At 44.2% G+C, this 19,853-nt stretch overlaps 1 protein-coding gene across 1 annotated transcript; it reads left to right on the top strand.

Annotated features, from left to right (window-relative positions):
* The first annotated feature begins 1,654 nt into the window (after positions 1 to 1,654).
* Positions 1,655 to 3,551, top strand: LOC132869098 (zona pellucida sperm-binding protein 3-like). The gene is made up of 8 exons (XM_060902448.1): positions 1,655 to 2,209; positions 2,291 to 2,409; positions 2,491 to 2,594; positions 2,667 to 2,844; positions 2,905 to 3,022; positions 3,099 to 3,184; positions 3,258 to 3,352; positions 3,490 to 3,551. The coding sequence occupies exons 1-8, from the start codon at positions 1,655 to 1,657 to the stop codon at positions 3,549 to 3,551; spliced, it is 1,317 nt and encodes a 438-aa protein (XP_060758431.1).
* Positions 3,552 to 19,853: the final 16,302 nt, after the last annotated feature.

Raw genomic sequence — 19,853 nt, forward strand, 5'->3', positions numbered from 1 at the left:
AGCCAGGAGTCGCGAGGAAAGGAGACACGGGAGGAAAGAGGTAAAAGCTGATTAACCATCTATCAAGAAATGAAATTATAATGAATGAACAGTGCTAGCATAGTTGTGATGCTGATTTTGAGAGGATAAAAATCAGGTTGGAGAACGTTATTTAGCTAACTATACATGTAATGTTAGCTAGGTCTGACATTAGTTTTGTGTAAAGTCGGCCACAAAAGTTAATATTGATTCAACGTCTGTCAAGGAAAACATTGTAAAGTTACTCTGAATCCTACATAAAGTCATAAAGACTTATTTGCGGTCGACTATGACAGAAAAGAGACTATCAAGTTTGGCTGTACTCAGCATTGAATCAAAGCACACAAAAGCATTAGATCTTGATAAATTTGTGAAGCGTTTTGCTGAGCAACATGGAAATCGCCGCATTCAGCTGTTGTAGGCATGACAAGTTCATGTTATGCTCACTGGTGAGCCTTTACAAAGTGTGAGAAAAAAAAAACTAGAAAATGTGACACTGGTGTAAATGGTTTAAATCATGCTGAACTTGAAGCAGTGTTGTTATTGTTTTTTAGTGTCTGTTCTTTTGCATATACAGTATAAAACTGTCCAGAAACGGTATAGACCTCATCTGAGAATGTGTGTTCTTCGTGAACAATAAAAGCATGAGATTAAGTTTGTCTGTATGAGTTTGTAAATGGCAGCCCGTGCCCTTTTGTAGTGTGTACATACTATTTGTCATCAAACTGTGATAACTGTGATTAAATTCAGTATATATACACATCTGTAATACGTTGCCACCCCTCAAAAACTCCTGCCCCCCTCTTGCCACCCCATAAATATTTTTCTAGATCCGCCCCTGCACCCCCGGTATGGGACAGGAATTTATGCTCTCTGTTCAAGGTTGAATAAAGTATTTCAGAGGAAGAAATAATTCATAGGCAGTTCACCATGAATGAGTGAGAGTTTCAAAGTGTGGTGTTTCAGAATTCTACACGTCTTAACTCCATTTCAATGTCTGCCATTGCAATCCTTGGTAGGATCATTAGATCACTAAAGCAGATGCTTACAATTGCAGCCATATGAACATCATTTAGAAGCCTGCAATGAAAGGAATTCCTCCCTTTACACCTTTGACAAGTACTGCCAGCATTAAATCACAAAGGAATTTAATAAAAAAGGGAAGGGGATTGGTCTTGTATTGTAGATAATCTTCCTTCAAGCCAGTTCAGCTGGGGAGAGCTACCTTAAAATAGAGTCCATGTCTAGCTCGGAACGCTTCATAGAGACAAACGCTGTTATGCAATAGCCTTCCAATTAACGCTGGGACTGCCACACAATCTAGACTGAAAACAAGGGTCTGGTTTAACTTCTGTCTGCAACAGCACATAGCTTGAAAAGTAAGAGATTGCACCCACACAGGTTTTTCGAGCTTAATTTTCTTAACTGTCTAGCACACTTGCGTGGTTGTATGTCTTAAACAATTAAGAAAATTAAGCTCTTGGTCCAATCAAATGCAAGGGGCAGTAAACTTCTAATTGCTGTCATCTGTTAGGTAGTCTAATTAGGAACTCAACAGGCCTAGGAGCCTAAATCACTGCATAAATAGGAACTGCTCTGGCAGTAGTGGTATCCTTACAGTCATTTGGTAACAGCAATGGGTTTGAGGCAAGTAAGAGTAGGTGAGCTGCTGTTACTCTTTGTAGCTAATTTAGTAACAGCGCAGTGGCAAAGTCTAGGGAATAGTCAAACTTCTGCTGGGCTTTACACTAACATTTTAGGACATTCTTCAGTGCAAGGAAGTGCTGGGTTACCTTCTCAATGGATTCAAGGTGGCTCTCAAGCTGGAAACCCTGCAGTAGCCCCGCTTGGACTACAACTTCAAAATCCTTCAGCTGCTGAAACCCAGCAAGTAATTCAGCAACCAACAAAGCAACTAACTTGGCGTTTTCCAGCAACACCACAAATCCCAACACCACCAACCCCGGTGCACTTTGTAAGACCACCTCGTCCTGTTCTCTCTGAGGGGATAACAACAAAGTGTAGTGAGAATACAGTGCATGTAGAGGTGAGGAAAGACTTGCTTGGAACTGATACAACTGCCAATGTGGCTAGCTTCACACTGGGAGGCTGTGCTGCCAAAGGGGTGGATGCTTCTTCCCGATTCCTTATCTATGAATCAGCACTGCATGACTGCAACAGCAAGCTGATTGTAAGCCTTTTATTGTCAAGTACATTAGTCTTGTTTTAGCCTTGTCTTGGATGGCTTTATACCTTACCTTTTTTCTTTCAGGTGACTGCAAATGAGCTGGTCTACATCTTCATCCTTGGTATGGCTCCAGTGCCTCTAAGTAGCTCTTCACTTCTCAGAAGTGCTGGTGCTCAGGTTCTCATTGAGTGTCATTATCCAAGGTAGGTATTGCTGTGTACAAAAGTCTACTTGGATTTGTTTGGGAGGCTGTACACTCATTGCCTTGTTCTAACATCTTCCAGATTCCACAATGTGAGTAGCAGTGGTCTCATGCCTGCTTGGATCCCATATGCTTCAGCCCAAGCTGCTGAGGAGCTCCTTGTTTTCTCCTTGAGGATCATGATGGGTTTGTATTATGGTTGGGCTGTAGCTTGTTTGGGTGAAGAATAATCTACTAATGAGATCTCTCTTGTTATAGAGGACTGGCTATTCCAAAGGCCTTCCAACCAGTATTATCTGGGTGAGCTTATAAATATTGAGGCTTCGGTACTGCAGTTCCACCATGTGCCCCTGCGTGTCCTTGTAGACAGCTGTGTGGCCACTCCTGTCCCTGACATGAATGCTGTCCCAAGATATTACTTCATTGATAACCATGGGTGAGTGAGCTTCTTTGGAGCCTCTGTAAGCTGAGCTGTCCTAACTGTGACTCCTTCCAGGTGCCTGATTGATGCTAAGCTTACCCAGTCCAGTTCCCACTTCATGCCTTACACTCAAGCAACTAAGCTGAGGTTTCAGCTGGAAGCTTTCAGATTTCAACAAGGGAACAGTAGCTTGGTAGGTAATGCCTGGTGTACCAGGGTTGACTGGCCTGTTCAGTAGTCAGATATTTTGATGTGTACTGCTTTGCCAGGTCTACATTGCCTGCAAGTTGAAGGCAACAGCAGCCTCTGCCCCTGCTGATGCTGAGCACAAGGCTTGTTCGTTCTCTGAGAATAGGTATGTTGCTGTGACCATGATTTGCTTGGTGCTACAGAACTGTGACCACTAAAGCATTACTGTGTTGTCCTAGGTGGACTGCTGCATATGGTGCTGACCAGGTGTGCAGTTGTTGCAGCAGTAGGTGTGGAAGCATGAGGAAGGGCCGTGATCTGTCCCTAGAACAAGGTATGTGGAAGAACCATGTTGGCCTTCATGTAACTTGGATCTCTGTACTCTTCAGACCTGAATAGGTACCATATACACAACTTGTGGTGTGGCCTTTGACTTTGGACCCTGCTCATGCATTTTGTCTCTATTTGCAGGCTTGCAGCTGGAGAAAGAAGTTAGCCTTGGCCCAATTGTGGTTCTGGACAAGGCTTTGTAGTCTAATGACTTGGTTAAATAAAAAGCAAAACTGGCAACTTGTCTTGTGATTCCTTTTTGCCTGAACATGGGTGGGTTTCTAGTGCTACAAATCTGGGGGCTTCCCAGTTGACTGGGTACAATCTCTTGTTTTGTGGGCAGAGTGCAAGCCAGCCCTCTGGCTGTGATGGTGTAACTAACAGGTACAATGCTCTGAGAAATCCTGGTACCTAAAGACCTTTATGGATGTAACATCTTGCTCTTCCAGCTATGTGCCCTTGCAGGCAAAGGCTAAAACAGACCCTCTGCTCCTGCCTAGACTGGAAAGATGCACTCATTCAATAACTTTATTGATCCCTTTGGGAGGGTTCACTCAGGGGAAATTAAGATTCCAGCAGCATCATTACAAACAGAAGTACTGGTAGAGAATGTTGAGACAAACTACTTGCATATACAAATGTAAAAAGATATGAGGAAGGGGGGGTGGCAGGTGAGATATTGCTTATTGTTAGGCTAGGCTACTGTTCTGTCCTGTTACACCCCCCCCCCCCCCAGAGAAGAGTTCTACAGTCTAATGGCATGAGGGACAAAGTTTGTCTATTCATCCTGCACTTGGGAAGGACCATTCTGTTGCTGATGGTATGCAAAGGGTGACTAGCATTGTCCATGATGATCAATAGTTTGTCCATAGACCTCTTCTCTGCCACAATCACCAGATGGTCTAGCTTCACACTGACCACAGAGCTGGCCTGCCTGATCAGTTTGTCCAGTTTGGATGTGCTGCTGCCCACCCACCCCAGCACACCATAGTGTAAAACAGGACACTGGCAACCACAGACTGATAGAACATCCACAGGAGTTTCTTGCAGATGTTAAAGGACTGTAGCCTCCTCAGGAAGTATAGCCTGCTCTGTCCCTTCCTTTACAAGTGATTGGTGTTGCAAGTCCTGTCCAGCCACAGCCTGAGGTACTTGTAGGAATCCACAGCCTCCACCTCGACTCCCTCAATCAGAACTAGTCTGGACCTCCCAAAGTCAATGACTAGCTCCTTGGTCTTTGAGGTGTTTGAGCTGCAGATGGTTCCTGTTGCACCACACAGCAGTGTCCCTCACCAGGCTCCTATACTCCTCCTCTCCAGGTGACCAGGCAGGGGTCCACTTGTATCTTGTTCAGTTTGTCCTGAAGCAATAGGGGCTAGATGGTGTTGAAGGCACTCAGTCTAAGAGGATCCTCACTGTGCCATTTTCCCTTATCCAGATGCGAGTGGACTCGGTGTAGCAGGTAGAGGATGGTGTCTTCCACACCAACACCTGCCCGGTACGCAAACTGCAGACAGTCCTGGGCATGTTGTACCTGCGGTCTGAGGAGGCTGAGGAAGAGCTGCTCCAACATCTTCAGATGTGAAGTGAGTGCTACCGGGCAGAAGTTGTTCAGCTCGCTGGGCTGATTCTTTTTGGGAACTGGAACGATACATGATGTCTTCCAGAGAGTGGGCACTCTCCCCAGCTGCAGGCTGAGGTTGAAGATGTGCTGGAGTGGTTCACCCAGTTTAGCAACGCAGGTCTTCAGTAGTTGGGGACACATCTTGTCCAGGCCTGCTGCTTTCCTAGGGTGAAGCTTCCTTAGTTGACCTCTGACCTGGTCTGCAGTAATGCATGGAGGAGTCTGTGTTGAGGTAGGGGATGAGGGGGAGGATGGGGCTGCTGTGATGACTGCAGGGAGGTGTGTTGAGGGAAGGAGGAGAGATGGCTGCAGTGGGGGGATGTGGGCTGGTTGAACCGCTTGGTCATTCAACTCTTGCCCTCTCCACTGTCCCCTCAACGACACTGGTCTTCATATTGTGGCCTGTGATGGTCTTCACACTTTTCCAGACCTCCCTCTTGCTGTTCTTCAGCTTCTGCTCCACCTTTCTCCTGTAGTTGTCCTTAGCTTCCCTCATGCAGTGTTTTACCTCCTGCTGTGCTGCTTTCATTGCCTCCCTGCTCCTGAAGGTAGTCTTCCTCTTGAGGACAGCTTTGACTTTGTGTTACCCATGGCTTATTAGGGTAACACCGTATAGTCTTAGCGGGGGAGACCATGTCTGCGCAGAAGTTGAGGTAATCAGTCAGTGTCAGCCTCTCTATGTCCTCACAGTGTGGGCTAAGCAGCACATCCCAGTCTGTGATGTCGTAGTAGTCCCTGAGGGCATCTTCCATTGCAGGGGACCACCTCCTGATGGAGCTAGTTGTTGCAGGCTGCCTTTGAACTGGGGGGGGGGTGTACTTTGGCTGTAGAAGAACCAGGTGGTGGTCAGACTTCCCTAGTGGGGGGGAGGGGTGTGGCTCTGTATGCATCCCTCACATTAGCATACAGCAAGTCAATTGTCCTGTTCCTTGGACAAGCCACAGCCTGATAAAAAGCAGCCAAAGTAGAATCCAAAGTCGCATGATTAAGGTCCCCAGAAATTATGATAAATGCCTCAGGGTGCTGTGTCTGCAGCCTTGCTGTGACAGAGTGAATCCTCTCACAGGCAGCGGCTGCCCTCAGAGGGATGTAAACACAGATGTGACTGAACTCCCTCAGCAGATAATATGGCCGCAGGCTAACTGCTAGCAGCTCCAAGTCCGGGTGACATAAGACTGTCTTTATGGACACTTTGTCCTGGGGTACACCGGTGGTTAACATAAATGAGGAGTCCCCCACCTTTGCTTGCTTTTCCTGCATGTTAGTGTCTGTCGGCTCTCACAGCAATGAATCCCCGCAGGCCCATGTTAGCATCCAGTACGAGATGTGTTACCCATGTCACTGTAAAGATAAATAAGCTGCTCTCCCAGTAAAGCCACTGGTTGTTCAGAGCTGAAAGCTTGTCGACTTTATGCGGCAGTGAGTTCACATTCCCCATGATAGCGGAGGGCTTGGATGGTTTGCAGCACCGCCGGTTGTCTACTAGCCTAGCCTTTAGCTTAGCTCTGGCTTTGCAGCCCCTGGGTCTCCTCCTCAGCTCCGCTGGGATGGGGTGTCATATCCCGGCTCGTCCCATTGTTCTCAGGGCCAGCAGCTCTTCTCTCGAATAAGTGAGAGAACTGGCTCCTGGTTGTGTGTTAAAGTTAAAAATATCCGTTATATAAGTAAAACACACTGTCTTTGTAAGAAGAGCAGAAAAGTAAAAAAAAAAAAAAAGGGGGGGGGGGAGGTTTAAAGAGCTAAAAACTGCAGAGCTACTGGAGAGGCAGCCATCTCATACAGTGCCCATACTCAATGTATGGCTCTCTGGAGTGTTTCAAGCTAGACTTCACTTCTGCTTTAAGGGAGGTCTCCCTAGGTGAGCAGGCTTGAAGGAAGACTTTTAGTATTTGTAGATAATCAAGTTCCCTTTTTATTAAACCCGACGTGTTTTAATAGTGGCAGTACCTGCCAAAGGTTTAAAGGGAGGAATTGTATTCATTGCAGGCTTATAAATGTTTATGGCTAGAATTGTAAGCTTATGCTTGAGTGACCTGATTATCCTACCTCAGATTGATGGTGGATGTTGAAACTGAATTAAGATGGGATTTTTCAGAATCCTACACACTTGACACTAACTCCTTTGTAGTGAAGTGCCTATGAATTTTCTTCCTGTGAAATGCTTTACTCAACCTTGAATAAGGGAACAGGGGCCATAAATGCCACCCTGGAGATTCTCAATATTTGAAATCACAGGACTGATTTCAAGGGGTTTTAAGAAACTTGTCACATGCATGGTGACATTCTTTCTCTACATTTAACCTGGGTGTGGGCAGCCATACTACAGTGCCCAGGGAGCAGTCAGGGGTTGGGTACCTTGCTCAAGTGCACTTCAGTCCAAGGCTGCCCCATGTCAACTTAAATGCATGTGTCTAGGCTGTGGGGGAACTGGAGCACCCAGAGGAAACCCACACTGACAGGAAGAATATGCAAACTCCACACAGAGGCTGCTGCTGGGTTCAAACCAAACCACCTTGCTGTGAGGTGACAGTGTTAACCACTACTGTACTGCTTATATAATTTTTACACTAGTGCATCTCAAAAAATTAGAATATTGTGAAAAAGTTCAATATTTTCCATCAGTTATTTAAGAAAGTGAAAATGTTATATATTATAGACTCATTACACAAACTAAAATGTTTCATTTTTCTATTTTAATTTTAATCAGTATGGCATATGGTACAAAAACAAAAAAAAAAATCTCAAAATATTAGAATATTTCATTTCGAGTTTGAGTAAAACAGTATGAACACAGTGTATCTCTCGGTCTAGTTCAGTACATACAACCACAATCATGGGGAAGACTGCTGACTTGACTGTTGTCCAGAAGATGATCACTGATGCCCTCCACAAGGAGGGTAAGCCACAAAAGGTCATTGCTGAAAAGGGTGGCTGGAAAAGGTGCACAAGCAACAGGGATGGCCGCAGTCTTGAGAGGATTGTCAAGAAAAGTTGATTCAAGAACTTGGGAGAGCTTCACGAGGAGTGGACTGAGGCTGGTGTCAGTGTATCAAGACCCATCACGAACAGACATCTTCAAGAAAGGGGATACAACTTTCGCATTCCTAATGTCAAGCTACTCCTGAGCCAGAGACAATGTCAGAGGTGTCTTATCTGGGCTAAGGAGAGAAAGAAATGGACTGTTGCTCAGTGGTCCAAAGTCCTCTTTTCAGATGAAAGTACATTTTGCATTTAATTTGGAAATCACAGTTCTAGAGTCTGGAGGAAGAGTGGAGAGGCACAGAATCCAAGGTGTTTGAAGCCCATTGTGAAGTTTCCACAGTCTGTGATTATTTGGGGTGCCATGTCATCTGCTGGTGTTGGTCCACTGTATTTTATCAAGTCCAAAGTCAACACAGCCATCTACCAGGAGATTTTAGAGCACTTCATGCTTCCATCTGCTGATGAGCTTTTTGGAGATGCTGATTTCCTTTTCGAGCAGGACTTAGCACCTACCCACAGTGCCAAAATTACTACCAAATGGTTTGCTGACCATGATATTACTGTGTTTGATTGGCCAGGCAACTTGCCTGACCTGAACCCCATAGAGAATCTATGGGGTATTGTCAAGAGGAAGATGAGAAACACCCGACCCAAAAATACAGATACGCTGAAGGCTACTATCAAAGCAACCTGAGCTTCAATAACACCTCAGCAGTGCCACAGACTGATCACCTCCATGCCACACTGCATTGATACAGTAATTCATAGTAAAGGATCCCCAACCAAGTATTGAGTGTATAAATGAATATACTTTTCAGAAGTTGGACATTTCTGTATTGTAAATCCTTTTTTTGATTGATCTTAGGGAATATTCTAATAATTTGAAATACTGGATTTCTGATTTTCATGAGCTATAAGGCATCTCATCTCATCATCTCTAGCCGCTTTATCCTTCTACAGGGTCGCAGGCGAGCTGGAGCCTATCCCAGATCCTCATCTTAACAACAAAGGACACTCATTTCAGGATTGCAACGTACGCATTTTAGCCAGAGAGGATCGTTGGTATGAGCGAGGAGTTTAAGAAGCCATTTTTGTCAACCTGGAATGGCCATCACTGAACAGAGGTGGGGGTCTAAGACATCATTTATCAGCCACCTACAATGCAGTCCTTGGCACACTTCCCAGACAACTGAATGCACACCAAAACCTAGCTGTTTTCAGTGACTCACATGAGGACAGAGAGAATCAGCATTCCATTGATCACCCTAACGGGCAATCTATTGATCATCCTAATGACTCTCGAGGCCGTTCACAACCAGCCCCCAGTGACCCACACCAACAGGATGACTCAGTGACACCTTAGATGAGCTTTTCATCCATGAGAGGATAAATACCTGATGCTCCCTACCAGTCAGGCAGAACTGAAGAAGCCTTTGGGATGAGAGGTGAAACGTTTTCAAGAATCTTCAAGCAAGTCCAGTTGCTCTCTTTTACCACCCACGGATCAGCAAGAATGTTTTACTCCCCTTAGAGAAAGCAAATGAACAATAATTTCCACATGTGCATGAGATCTCTTACCTACACCACTCTTCAAACAGATAATACCAGAAGCAAGGGAACCGCTTCTTAAAAAAATAAAAAAAAAGTCAATTCTCCCCTTAGCACTGGCTATGTAACTAAACCCTTTAAACTAGCAGTTATCAGACCCCTGGTTAAGAATAGTCAAGTCAGGTTTATTTGTATAATGCTTTTAAACAAACATTGTCGCAAAGCAGCTTTACAGAATTTGAACAACTAAAAACTTGAGCTAATTTTATCCCTAATTTATCCCCAATGAGCAAGCCTGTGGTGACAGTGGCAAGGAAAAACTCCCTCAGATGACATGAAGAAACCTTGAGAGGAACCAGACTCAAAAGGGAACCCATCCTCATTTGGGCGACAGACAACATGACTATAACATTAACATGAAGTCAGTTTTGTTGATGTTATAAACTCTTCATTTGATGGAAACTTGAGTGCAAAACTGTTCATGACAACTGCAGTCCTAAAGTTAGCAAGTCAACTGTAGTCCTCAGCCATAAAAGCATTACTGTAAGTGTCCAGAGCATCCTCCAAGTGACTTTCAGCTGTCCACATGGGGCCATCCTCCACAAGAGCGATGCAATGAGACTCCAACCAGACATAGGGCACCAGGATGGATCAGGCAGGTCCAAGGAGCAGAAGAGGTCAGCATCTTGATCCCAGGACCGACATGTAACTCAGAGGGACAGATTTGGGGGGGGGGGGGGGGGGGGAAGAGAGAAAACAGGTTGTTAGGTATGCCCAATGTCACCTGAATAAGTAGGAACAATATACATATTGCACTGAGAACAAGCAGGGACTCAGGCAACTAATTGACGCATAACTGAAAGGGGAGACATGGGACATAAAGCAGCCAGCCACTACACCATCAATAAACTCAAGTGAGTGGGGGACTGACACCATCCATACATCCCAGTTTACCAAAACACTGTCTGAGGACCCTCCAGATCTACTCCTTTACCTCAAACACCATTAACAAAAGGCTTGACTAAAACGTGTTTTTCAGCCTAGACTTAAACACAGACTGTCTGATTCCCCAACACTACTTGGAAGGCTGTTCCATAACTGTGGGGCTTTGTAAGAAAAGGCTCCGCCCCCTGATGTAGCCTTCACTATACGAGGTACCAGCAGATAGTCTGCACCTTTTGATCCAAGTAGGGGTTCATAGAGGACCGGAAGTTCATTCAGGTACTGTGGTGTGAGACCATTCAGTGCTTTAAAGGTCAATAGTAGTATTTTATAAATCAATATGAAATTTGATTGGGAGCCAATGCAGTGTGGATAAGACAGGGGTGATGTGGTCATATTTTCTAGTTCTAGTAAGGACTCTTACTGCTGCATTTTGAACTAACTGGAGCTTGTTTATGCACTTATTAGAACATCCAGACAGTAAGGCATTACAGTAATCCAACCTGGAGGGAACGGAAGCATGAACTAGTTTTTCCATGTCATGTAGTGATATTAAATTTCTTATCTTAGCAATATTTCTGAGATGAAAGAAAGCTATCCAGGTGATGTCATCAGTGTGAGTTTTGAATGAAAGACTGGGATCAATAATCACTCTGAGGTCTTTTACTGCTGCACGTGAAGAAACAAAGGCCATCCAGAGTTACTGTGTAAACAGAAAACTTACTTCTAGCTGCATGTGGTCTGAGTACAAGTACTTCAGTCTTGTCAGAGTTAAGCAGAAGGAAGTTAATAAGCATCCAGTGTCTAATGTCCTTTACACATTCCTCAATTCTATTAAGCTGGTGTCTCATCTGGTTTTGCAGAAACATACAAATGTGTCATCAGCATAACAGTGGAAATTAATACAATGTTTACGAATAATATCACCCAGAGGTAACCGGGGGGGGGAATAAATAAAATAAAAGCAGTGTACCCAAGACAGAACCTTGTGGAACACCAAACTTTACCTCAGTATGTCTAGAAAAATTAGAAAAATCACCATTTACATCAACATACTGATAGCAATCAGTTAAATAAGAGCTGAGCCAGGAGAGAGCCATTCCTCCAACATTTTCTAGTCTATGCGAGAGAATGGAATGATCAATGGTATCAAATGCTGCACTACTTTAACCAGAGCTGTCTCTGTGCTATGATGAGGTCTAAATCCTGACATAAATTTCATGGATGTTATTCCTATGTAAATATGAGCATAACTGTGGTGCAACAGCTTTTTCAAGGATCTTGGAGATAAAGGGGAGGTTTGATATTGGCCGATAATTGGACATCTGACAGGGATCAAGGTCAGGTTTTTTAATCAGGTGTTTGATAACCGTTAGTTTAAAGGATCTGGGTACACAGCCGATCCCAAGAGAAGAATTTATTTTTAGAAGCAGTTCAATTATTTCAGGTATTAGCTGTTTGAATAGATGTGTAGGTAAGTTATCTAGTACACAAGTTGAGGCTTTTGATGGAGATTAATGAAAGATTCAATTTCTCTAAGGAGAGTAAAACATTCTAATTGCTAATCTGATTGTTATATTATTAACTACAGGGTTACTTACATTGACCTTAAATTAGTTTAAATTTGTCAGATATTTTCAATTTTGTCATTAAAGAAATTCATGAAGTCATTGCTACAACATACTGCAGGTGTGCATATGTATAGTGGACTTATTCCTGGTTAATTTTGCTACAGCAGTAAATAGCAATCTACGATTATTTTTATCATCTTCTATTAGGGAAGAGAGATATGTTGATCTAGCAGTACTAAGAGCTTTTCTATACTTCAGGAAGCTCTCCTTCCAAGCTAATTTGAACACTACCAATTTTGTTTGACGTCATTTACGTTCCAATTTTCAAGTGGTCTGTTTTAAAGTGCAAGTGTCATCGTTATACCAGGGTGCTAAATTTTTCTCTGGTCATTTTCCTTTTAAGAGGAGCCACATTATCTAAAGTATAGCAGAATGTTGACTAAGCATTCAGTTGTCTGATCAAGTTCTGCAGGGGCTGACAGTGACCCAAAGTTGATAACTCTGGGAGATCATTTATAAAGCTCTGCAGTAGTTGACATGAATGTACCGTATGTTTAATACAGAAGCATGGTGAGGTGCATATATTACTCAGACATTTTGAACGAGATGAGAATCCGAGAACTTCAGACTGTGGAAGTGAGACTATATTTTCTATGTTTAACCTGAATGTTAGTATTAGATTGAGTGTAAGATCACCATTATGGGTTGGTCACTATGACACTCACCCCTACTGAATCTAAAATGGACAAATGCTATTTTCAAAAGGGTCTTCTGGGTTATTGAAGTGAATATTAATCCGACAACTAAAGCTTTGTCTAAGGAAATAAGGTCTGAGAAAATCTGCAAATTCAGAAAGAAACTCAGAATATGGCCCCGGGGGCCTGTAAATAAGTAATGGAATTAACTGGGTAGACTTATTTTTGGAGGCTACATTATATTCGTATGAAGAACTTCCAATGGATTAAATTTATAACCAGGTTTGTGTGTTACACCTCGATAACCATTATAAATAACTGAAACACCTCCTCCTCTGCCAGTTAGATGAGGCTGGTGTATATAACTGTATCCAGGAGGACTTGCTTCATTTAATGCTATATATTCATTTGGCTTAATCCATGTTTCAGTTAAATATAGTACATTAAACTCCTGATCAGTAATAAGTTCATTAACCATTAGCACTTTAGATGCAATAAATCTAATTTAATAGCCCTACCTTTAGATCAAATGTGCTGGCAGCAGCTGTATAGGCAGTATGATCTAATTTTATATTGATTAGGTTACTGGAACAAACTGAGTATTTCTACTTTTTTGTTTAGCTTAGGGAACAGACAGTCTCACTGTAGTGGACCCTGAGTGATGACTCTGCAGCTAGCAAACAGTTGGTTTAGCCTGTTCGTCTGCTCCCTGGCCTTGGCTCTGGATTGTCAGAAGTTAACTAGACCAGTTCTGAGACTGGCCTATGCTGCAAGAAATGAGAGCAGCACCTTCAAGTGGGATGGAAACCATCCCACCCTAACAGGCCAGCAGTGCCCTCAAAATTAGCCCAATTATCTATAAAGCCCACACTGTTCAGAGTGCCACCTGGACAACCAGCAGTTCAGTGACCATAACCTGCTGTAAGCTACATCGCCACACCACATTGGTATGGGGACAGAGCATACTACAGCATTGGACATCGCCTTTGCTAATTTAAAACACCTCTACAAAGTTACTCTAAGTAACCCCAGACTGATGAAGGCGTATATCATTCGCTCCTACATGGATTATTATCTTTAAGAACCTGTGCTCGCCTATGACCCTAAGATAACCTGAAATGTCTGGTACCCTGGCTCCCAGTATACACCTGACTAAAGCTGCTGGTGCCCCTAAAGACCTAGCTAACTTCACATGCCATATGATAGAGTCCCCTATAACCAGAGCCCTTTCAGGTTTCTCAGCAGGTGCATCACTCAGGAGAGCAAACCTGTTTGACATGTGAAGTGGAGAAGAGTGGCGCTCCTGTGGGTGATCCTCAGCGATAGCTTTGGCTCTAATGCTGGAGTTGGGGGATTACTAACTCCACCTAGGGCATCCAGATTTTCCCCTTTAGAAACTACACTGTTCTCACTAACCCTCTCTAAAGCCTGGATACACACTTCTAAAGCTGCAATCTTCTCCATCAGAGAGCTAACTAATCTACACTTTTCACAAATAAAGCTGTCACTAGTAACAGAGAAAGAATGACTAAACATCCTGCACTCAGCACACTGAACAAGCTGAGCTATAATATTCGTATGGTATACCTTAATCGAAGATCTGTTGATATTAAAGCAGCTCCAATGTGGATGGCCTCTGCTTGTGGTCTTTATGCAGAAGGGAGGGGAAAAAACCGCTTCTAGTCTTTGCATTCTTCCGAAGGGGGGAAAGTGGAAAAAGGAGAGCAAAAGTACAATAAAGAGATACTGAAACTTTTAGAGATTAGATTAGTGATTAACGCCACTCACTGGGTTTTAAAAAAAAGTCACAGACAACTCAAACCAAGTACGTCACACAGAATGCACATGCATTGTTGGATTTCTGCAGAATCGCCAACATGATCAATTGCTAATTACCTTTGAATTTTAACTACCACTTGCACAACATTCTAATTTTATATATATATATATATATATATATATATATATATATATATATACACACACACCTCAAAAAATTAGAATACCATGAAAAAGTTATTTTTTCATAATTTAATTCAAAAAGGTAAACTTTCATATATTCTATATTCATTACATGTAAAGTGAAATATTTAAAGCCTTTTTTGTTTTAATTTTGATGATTATGCCTTATAGCGGCAGCACGGTGGTGTAGTGGTTAGCGCTGTCGCCTCACAGCAAGAAGGTCCTGGGTTTGAGCCCCGGGGCCGGCGAGGGCCTTTCTGTGTGGAGTTTGCATGTTCTCCCCATGTCCGCGTGGGTTTCCTCCGGGTGCTCCGGTTTCCCCCACAGTCCAAAGGCATGCAGGTTAGGTTAACTGGTGACTCTAAATTGACCATAGGTGTGAATGGTTGTCTGTGTCTATGTGTCAGCCCTGTGATGACCTGGCGACTTGTCCAGGGTGTACCCCGCCTTTCGCCCATAGTCAGCTGGGATAGGCTCCAGCTCGCCTGCGACCCTGTAGAAGGATAAAGCGGCTAGAGATGATGAGATGAGATGCCTTATAGCTCATGAAAATCAGAAATCCAGTATTTCAAATTATTAGAATATTCCCTAAGATCAATCAAAAAAAGGATTTACAATACAGAAATGTCCAACTTCTGAAAAGTATATTCATTTATACACTCAATACTTGGTTGGGGATCCTTTACTATGAATTACTGTATCAATGCAGTGTGGCATGGAGGTGATCAGTCTGTGGCACTGCTGAGGTGTTATTGAAGCTCAGGTTGCTTTGATAGTAGCCTTCAGCGTATCTGTATTTTTGGGTCGGGTGTTTCTCATCTTCCTCTTGACAATACCCCATAGATTCTCTATGGGGTTCAGGTCAGGCAAGTTGCCTGGCCAATCAAACACAGTAATATCATGGTCAGCAAACCATTTGGTAGTAATTTTGGCACTGTGGGTAGGTGCTAAGTCCTGCTCGAAAAGGAAATCAGCATCTCCAAAAAGCTCATCAGCAGATGGAAGCATGAAGTGCTCTAAAATCTCCTGGTAGATGGCTGTGTTGACTTTGGACTTGATAAAATACAGTGGACCAACACCAGCAGATGACATGGCACCCCAAATAATCACAGACTGTGGAAACTTCACAATGGGCTTCAAACACCTTGGATTCTGTGCCTCTCCACTCTTCCTCCAGACTCTAGAACTGTGATTTCCAAATTAAATGCAAAATGTACTTTCATCTGAAAAGAGGACTTTGGACCACTGAGCAACAGTCCATTTCTTTCTCTCCTTAGCCCAGATAAGACACCTCTGACATTGTCTCTGGCTCAGGAGTAGCTTGACATTAGGAATGCGAAAGTTGTATCCCCTTTCTTGAAGATGTCTGTTCGTGATGGGTCTTGATACACTGACACCAGCCTCAGTCCACTCCTCGTGAAGCTCTCCCAAGTTCTTGAATCAACTTTTCTTGACAATCCTCTCAAGACTGCGGCCATCCCTGTTGCTTGTGCACCTTTTCCAGCCACCCTTTTCAGCAATGACCTTTTGTGGCTTACCCTCCTTGTGGAGGGCATCAGTGATCATCTTCTGGACAACAGTCAAGTCAGCAGTCTTCCCCATGATTGTGGTTGTATGTACTGAACTAGACCGAGAGATACACTGTGTTCATACTGTTTTACTCAAACTCGAAATGAAATATTCTAATATTTTGAGATTTTTTTTTTTGTTTTTGTACCATATGCCATACTGATTAAAATTAAAATAGAAAAATGAAACATTTTAGTTTGTGTAATGAGTCTATAATATATAACATTTTCACTTTCTTAAATAACTGATGGAAAATATTGAACTTTTTCACAATATTCTAATTTTTTGAGATGCACTAGTGTAAAAATTATATAAGCAGTACAGTAGTGGTTAACACTGTCACCTCACAGCAAGGTGGTTTGGTTTGAACCCAGCAGCAGCCTCTGTGTGGAGTTTGCATATTCTTCCTGTCAGTGTGGGTTTCCTCTGGGTGCTCCAGTTCCCCCACAGCCTAGACACATGCATTTAAGTTGACATGGGGCAGCCTTGGACTGAAGTGCACTTGAGCAAGGTACCCAACCCCTGACTGCTCCCTGGGCACTGTAGTATGGCTGCCCACACCCAGGTTAAATGTAGAGAAAGAATGTCACCATGCATGTGACAAGTTTCTTAAAACCCCTTGAAATCAGTCCTGTGATTTCAAATATTGAGAATCTCCAGGGTGGCATTTATGGCCCCTGTTCCCTTATTCAAGGTTGAGTAAAGCATTTCACAGGAAGAAAATTCATAGGCACTTCACTACAAAGGAGTTAGTGTCAAGTGTGTAGGATTCTGAAAAATCCCATCTTAATTCAGTTTCAACATCCACCATCAATCTGAGGTAGGATAATCAGGTCACTCAAGCATAAGCTTACAATTCTAGCCATAAACATTTATAAGCCTGCAATGAATACAATTCCTCCCTTTAAACCTTTGGCAGGTACTGCCACTATTAAAACACGTCGGGTTTAATAAAAAGGGAACTTGATTATCTACAAATACTAAAAGTCTTCCTTCAAGCCTGCTCACCTAGGGAGACCTCCCTTAAAGCAGAAGTGAAGTCTAGCTTGAAACACTCCAGAGAGCCATACATTGAGTATGGGCACTGTATGAGATGGCTGCCTCTCCAGTAGCTCTGCAGTTTTTAGCTCTTTAAACCTCCCCCCCCCCCCTTTTTTTTTTTTTTTTACTTTTCTGCTCTTCTTACAAAGACAGTGTGTTTTACTTATATAACGGATATTTTTAACTTTAACACACAACCAGGAGCCAGTTCTCTCACTTATTCGAGAGAAGAGCTGCTGGCCCTGAGAACAATGGGACGAGCCGGGATATGACACCCCATCCCAGCGGAGCTGAGGAGGAGACCCAGGGGCTGCAAAGCCAGAGCTAAGCTAAAGGCTAGGCTAGTAGACAACCGGCGGTGCTGCAAACCATCCAAGCCCTCCGCTATCATGGGGAATGTGAACTCACTGCCGCATAAAGTCGACAAGCTTTCAGCTCTGAACAACCAGTGGCTTTACTGGGAGAGCAGCTTATTTATCTTTACAGTGACATGGGTAACACATCTCGTACTGGATGCTAACATGGGCCTGCGGGGATTCATTGCTGTGAGAGCCGACAGACACTAACATGCAGGAAAAGCAAGCAAAGGTGGGGGACTCCTCATTTATGTTAACCACCGGTGTACCCCAGGACAAAGTGTCCATAAAGACAGTCTTATGTCACCCGGACTTGGAGCTGCTAGCAGTTAGCCTGCGGCCATATTATCTGCTGAGGGAGTTCAGTCACATCTGTGTTTACATCCCTCTGAGGGCAGCCGCTGCCTGTGAGAGGATTCACTCTGTCACAGCAAGGCTGCAGACACAGCACCCTGAGGCATTTATCATAATTTCTGGGGACCTTAATCATGCGACTTTGGATTCTACTTTGGCTGCTTTTTATCAGGCTGTGGCTTGTCCAAGGAACAGGACAATTGACTTGCTGTATGCTAATGTGAGGGATGCATACAGAGCCACACCCCTCCCCCCCACTAGGGAAGTCTGACCACCACCTGGTTCTTCTACAGCCAAAGTACACCCCCCCCCAGTTCAAAGGCAGCCTGCAACAACTAGCTCCATCAGGAGGTGGTCCCCTGCAATGGAAGATGCCCTCAGGGACTACTACGACATCACAGACTGGGATGTGCTGCTTAGCCCACACTGTGAGGACATAGAGAGGCTGACACTGACTGATTACCTCAACTTCTGCGCAGACATGGTCTCCCCCGCTAAGACTATACGGTGTTACCCTAATAAGCCATGGGTAACACAAAGTCAAAGCTGTCCTCAAGAGGAAGACTACCTTCAGGAGCAGGGAGGCAATGAAAGCAGCACAGCAGGAGGTAAAACACTGCATGAGGGAAGCTAAGGACAACTACAGGAGAAAGGTGGAGCAGAAGCTGAAGAACAGCAAGAGGGAGGTCTGGAAAAGTGTGAAGACCATCACAGGCCACAATATGAAGACCAGTGTCGTTGAGGGGACAGTGGAGAGGGCAAGAGTTGAATGACCAAGCGGTTCAACCAGCCCACATCCCCCCACTGCAGCCATCTCTCCTCCTTCCCTCAACACACCTCCCTGCAGTCATCACAGCAGCCCCATCCTCCCCCTCATCCCCTACCTCAACACAGACTCCTCCATGCATTACTGCAGACCAGGTCAGAGGTCAACTAAGGAAGCTTCACCCTAGGAAAGCAGCAGGCCTGGACAAGATGTGTCCCCAACTACTGAAGACCTGCGTTGCTAAACTGGGTGAACCACTCCAGCACATCTTCAACCTCAGCCTGCAGCTGGGGAGAGTGCCCACTCTCTGGAAGACATCATGTATCGTTCCAGTTCCCAAAAAGAATCAGCCCAGCGAGCTGAACAACTTCTGCCCGGTAGCACTCACTTCACATCTGAAGATGTTGGAGCAGCTCTTCCTCAGCCTCCTCAGACCGCAGGTACAACATGCCCAGGACTGTCTGCAGTTTGCGTACCGGGCAGGTGTTGGTGTGGAAGACACCATCCTCTACCTGCTACACCGAGTCCACTCGCATCTGGATAAGGGAAAATGGCACAGTGAGGATCCTCTTAGACTGAGTGCCTTCAACACCATCTAGCCCCTATTGCTTCAGGACAAACTGAACAAGATACAAGTGGACCCCTGCCTGGTCACCTGGAGAGGAGGAGTATAGGAGCCTGGTGAGGGACACTGCTGTGTGGTGCAACAGGAACCATCTGCAGCTCAAACACCTCAAAGACCAAGGAGCTAGTCATTGACTTTGGGAGGTCCAGACTAGTTCTGATTGAGGGAGTCGAGGTGGAGGCTGTGGATTCCTACAAGTACCTCAGGCTGTGGCTGGACAGGACTTGCAACACCAATCACTTGTAAAGGAAGGGACAGAGCAGGCTATACTTCCTGAGGAGGCTACAGTCCTTTAACATCTGCAAGAAACTCCTGTGGATGTTCTATCAGTCTGTGGTTGCCAGTGTCCTGTTTTACACTATGGTGTGCTGGGGTGGGTGGGCAGCAGCACATCCAAACTGGACAAACTGATCAGGCAGGCCAGCTCTGTGGTCAGTGTGAAGCTAGACCATCTGGTGATTGTGGCAGAG

Source organism: Neoarius graeffei, chromosome 20, assembly GCF_027579695.1.
Source record: "Neoarius graeffei isolate fNeoGra1 chromosome 20, fNeoGra1.pri, whole genome shotgun sequence".
Lineage (NCBI taxonomy): Eukaryota > Metazoa > Chordata > Actinopteri > Siluriformes > Ariidae > Neoarius > Neoarius graeffei.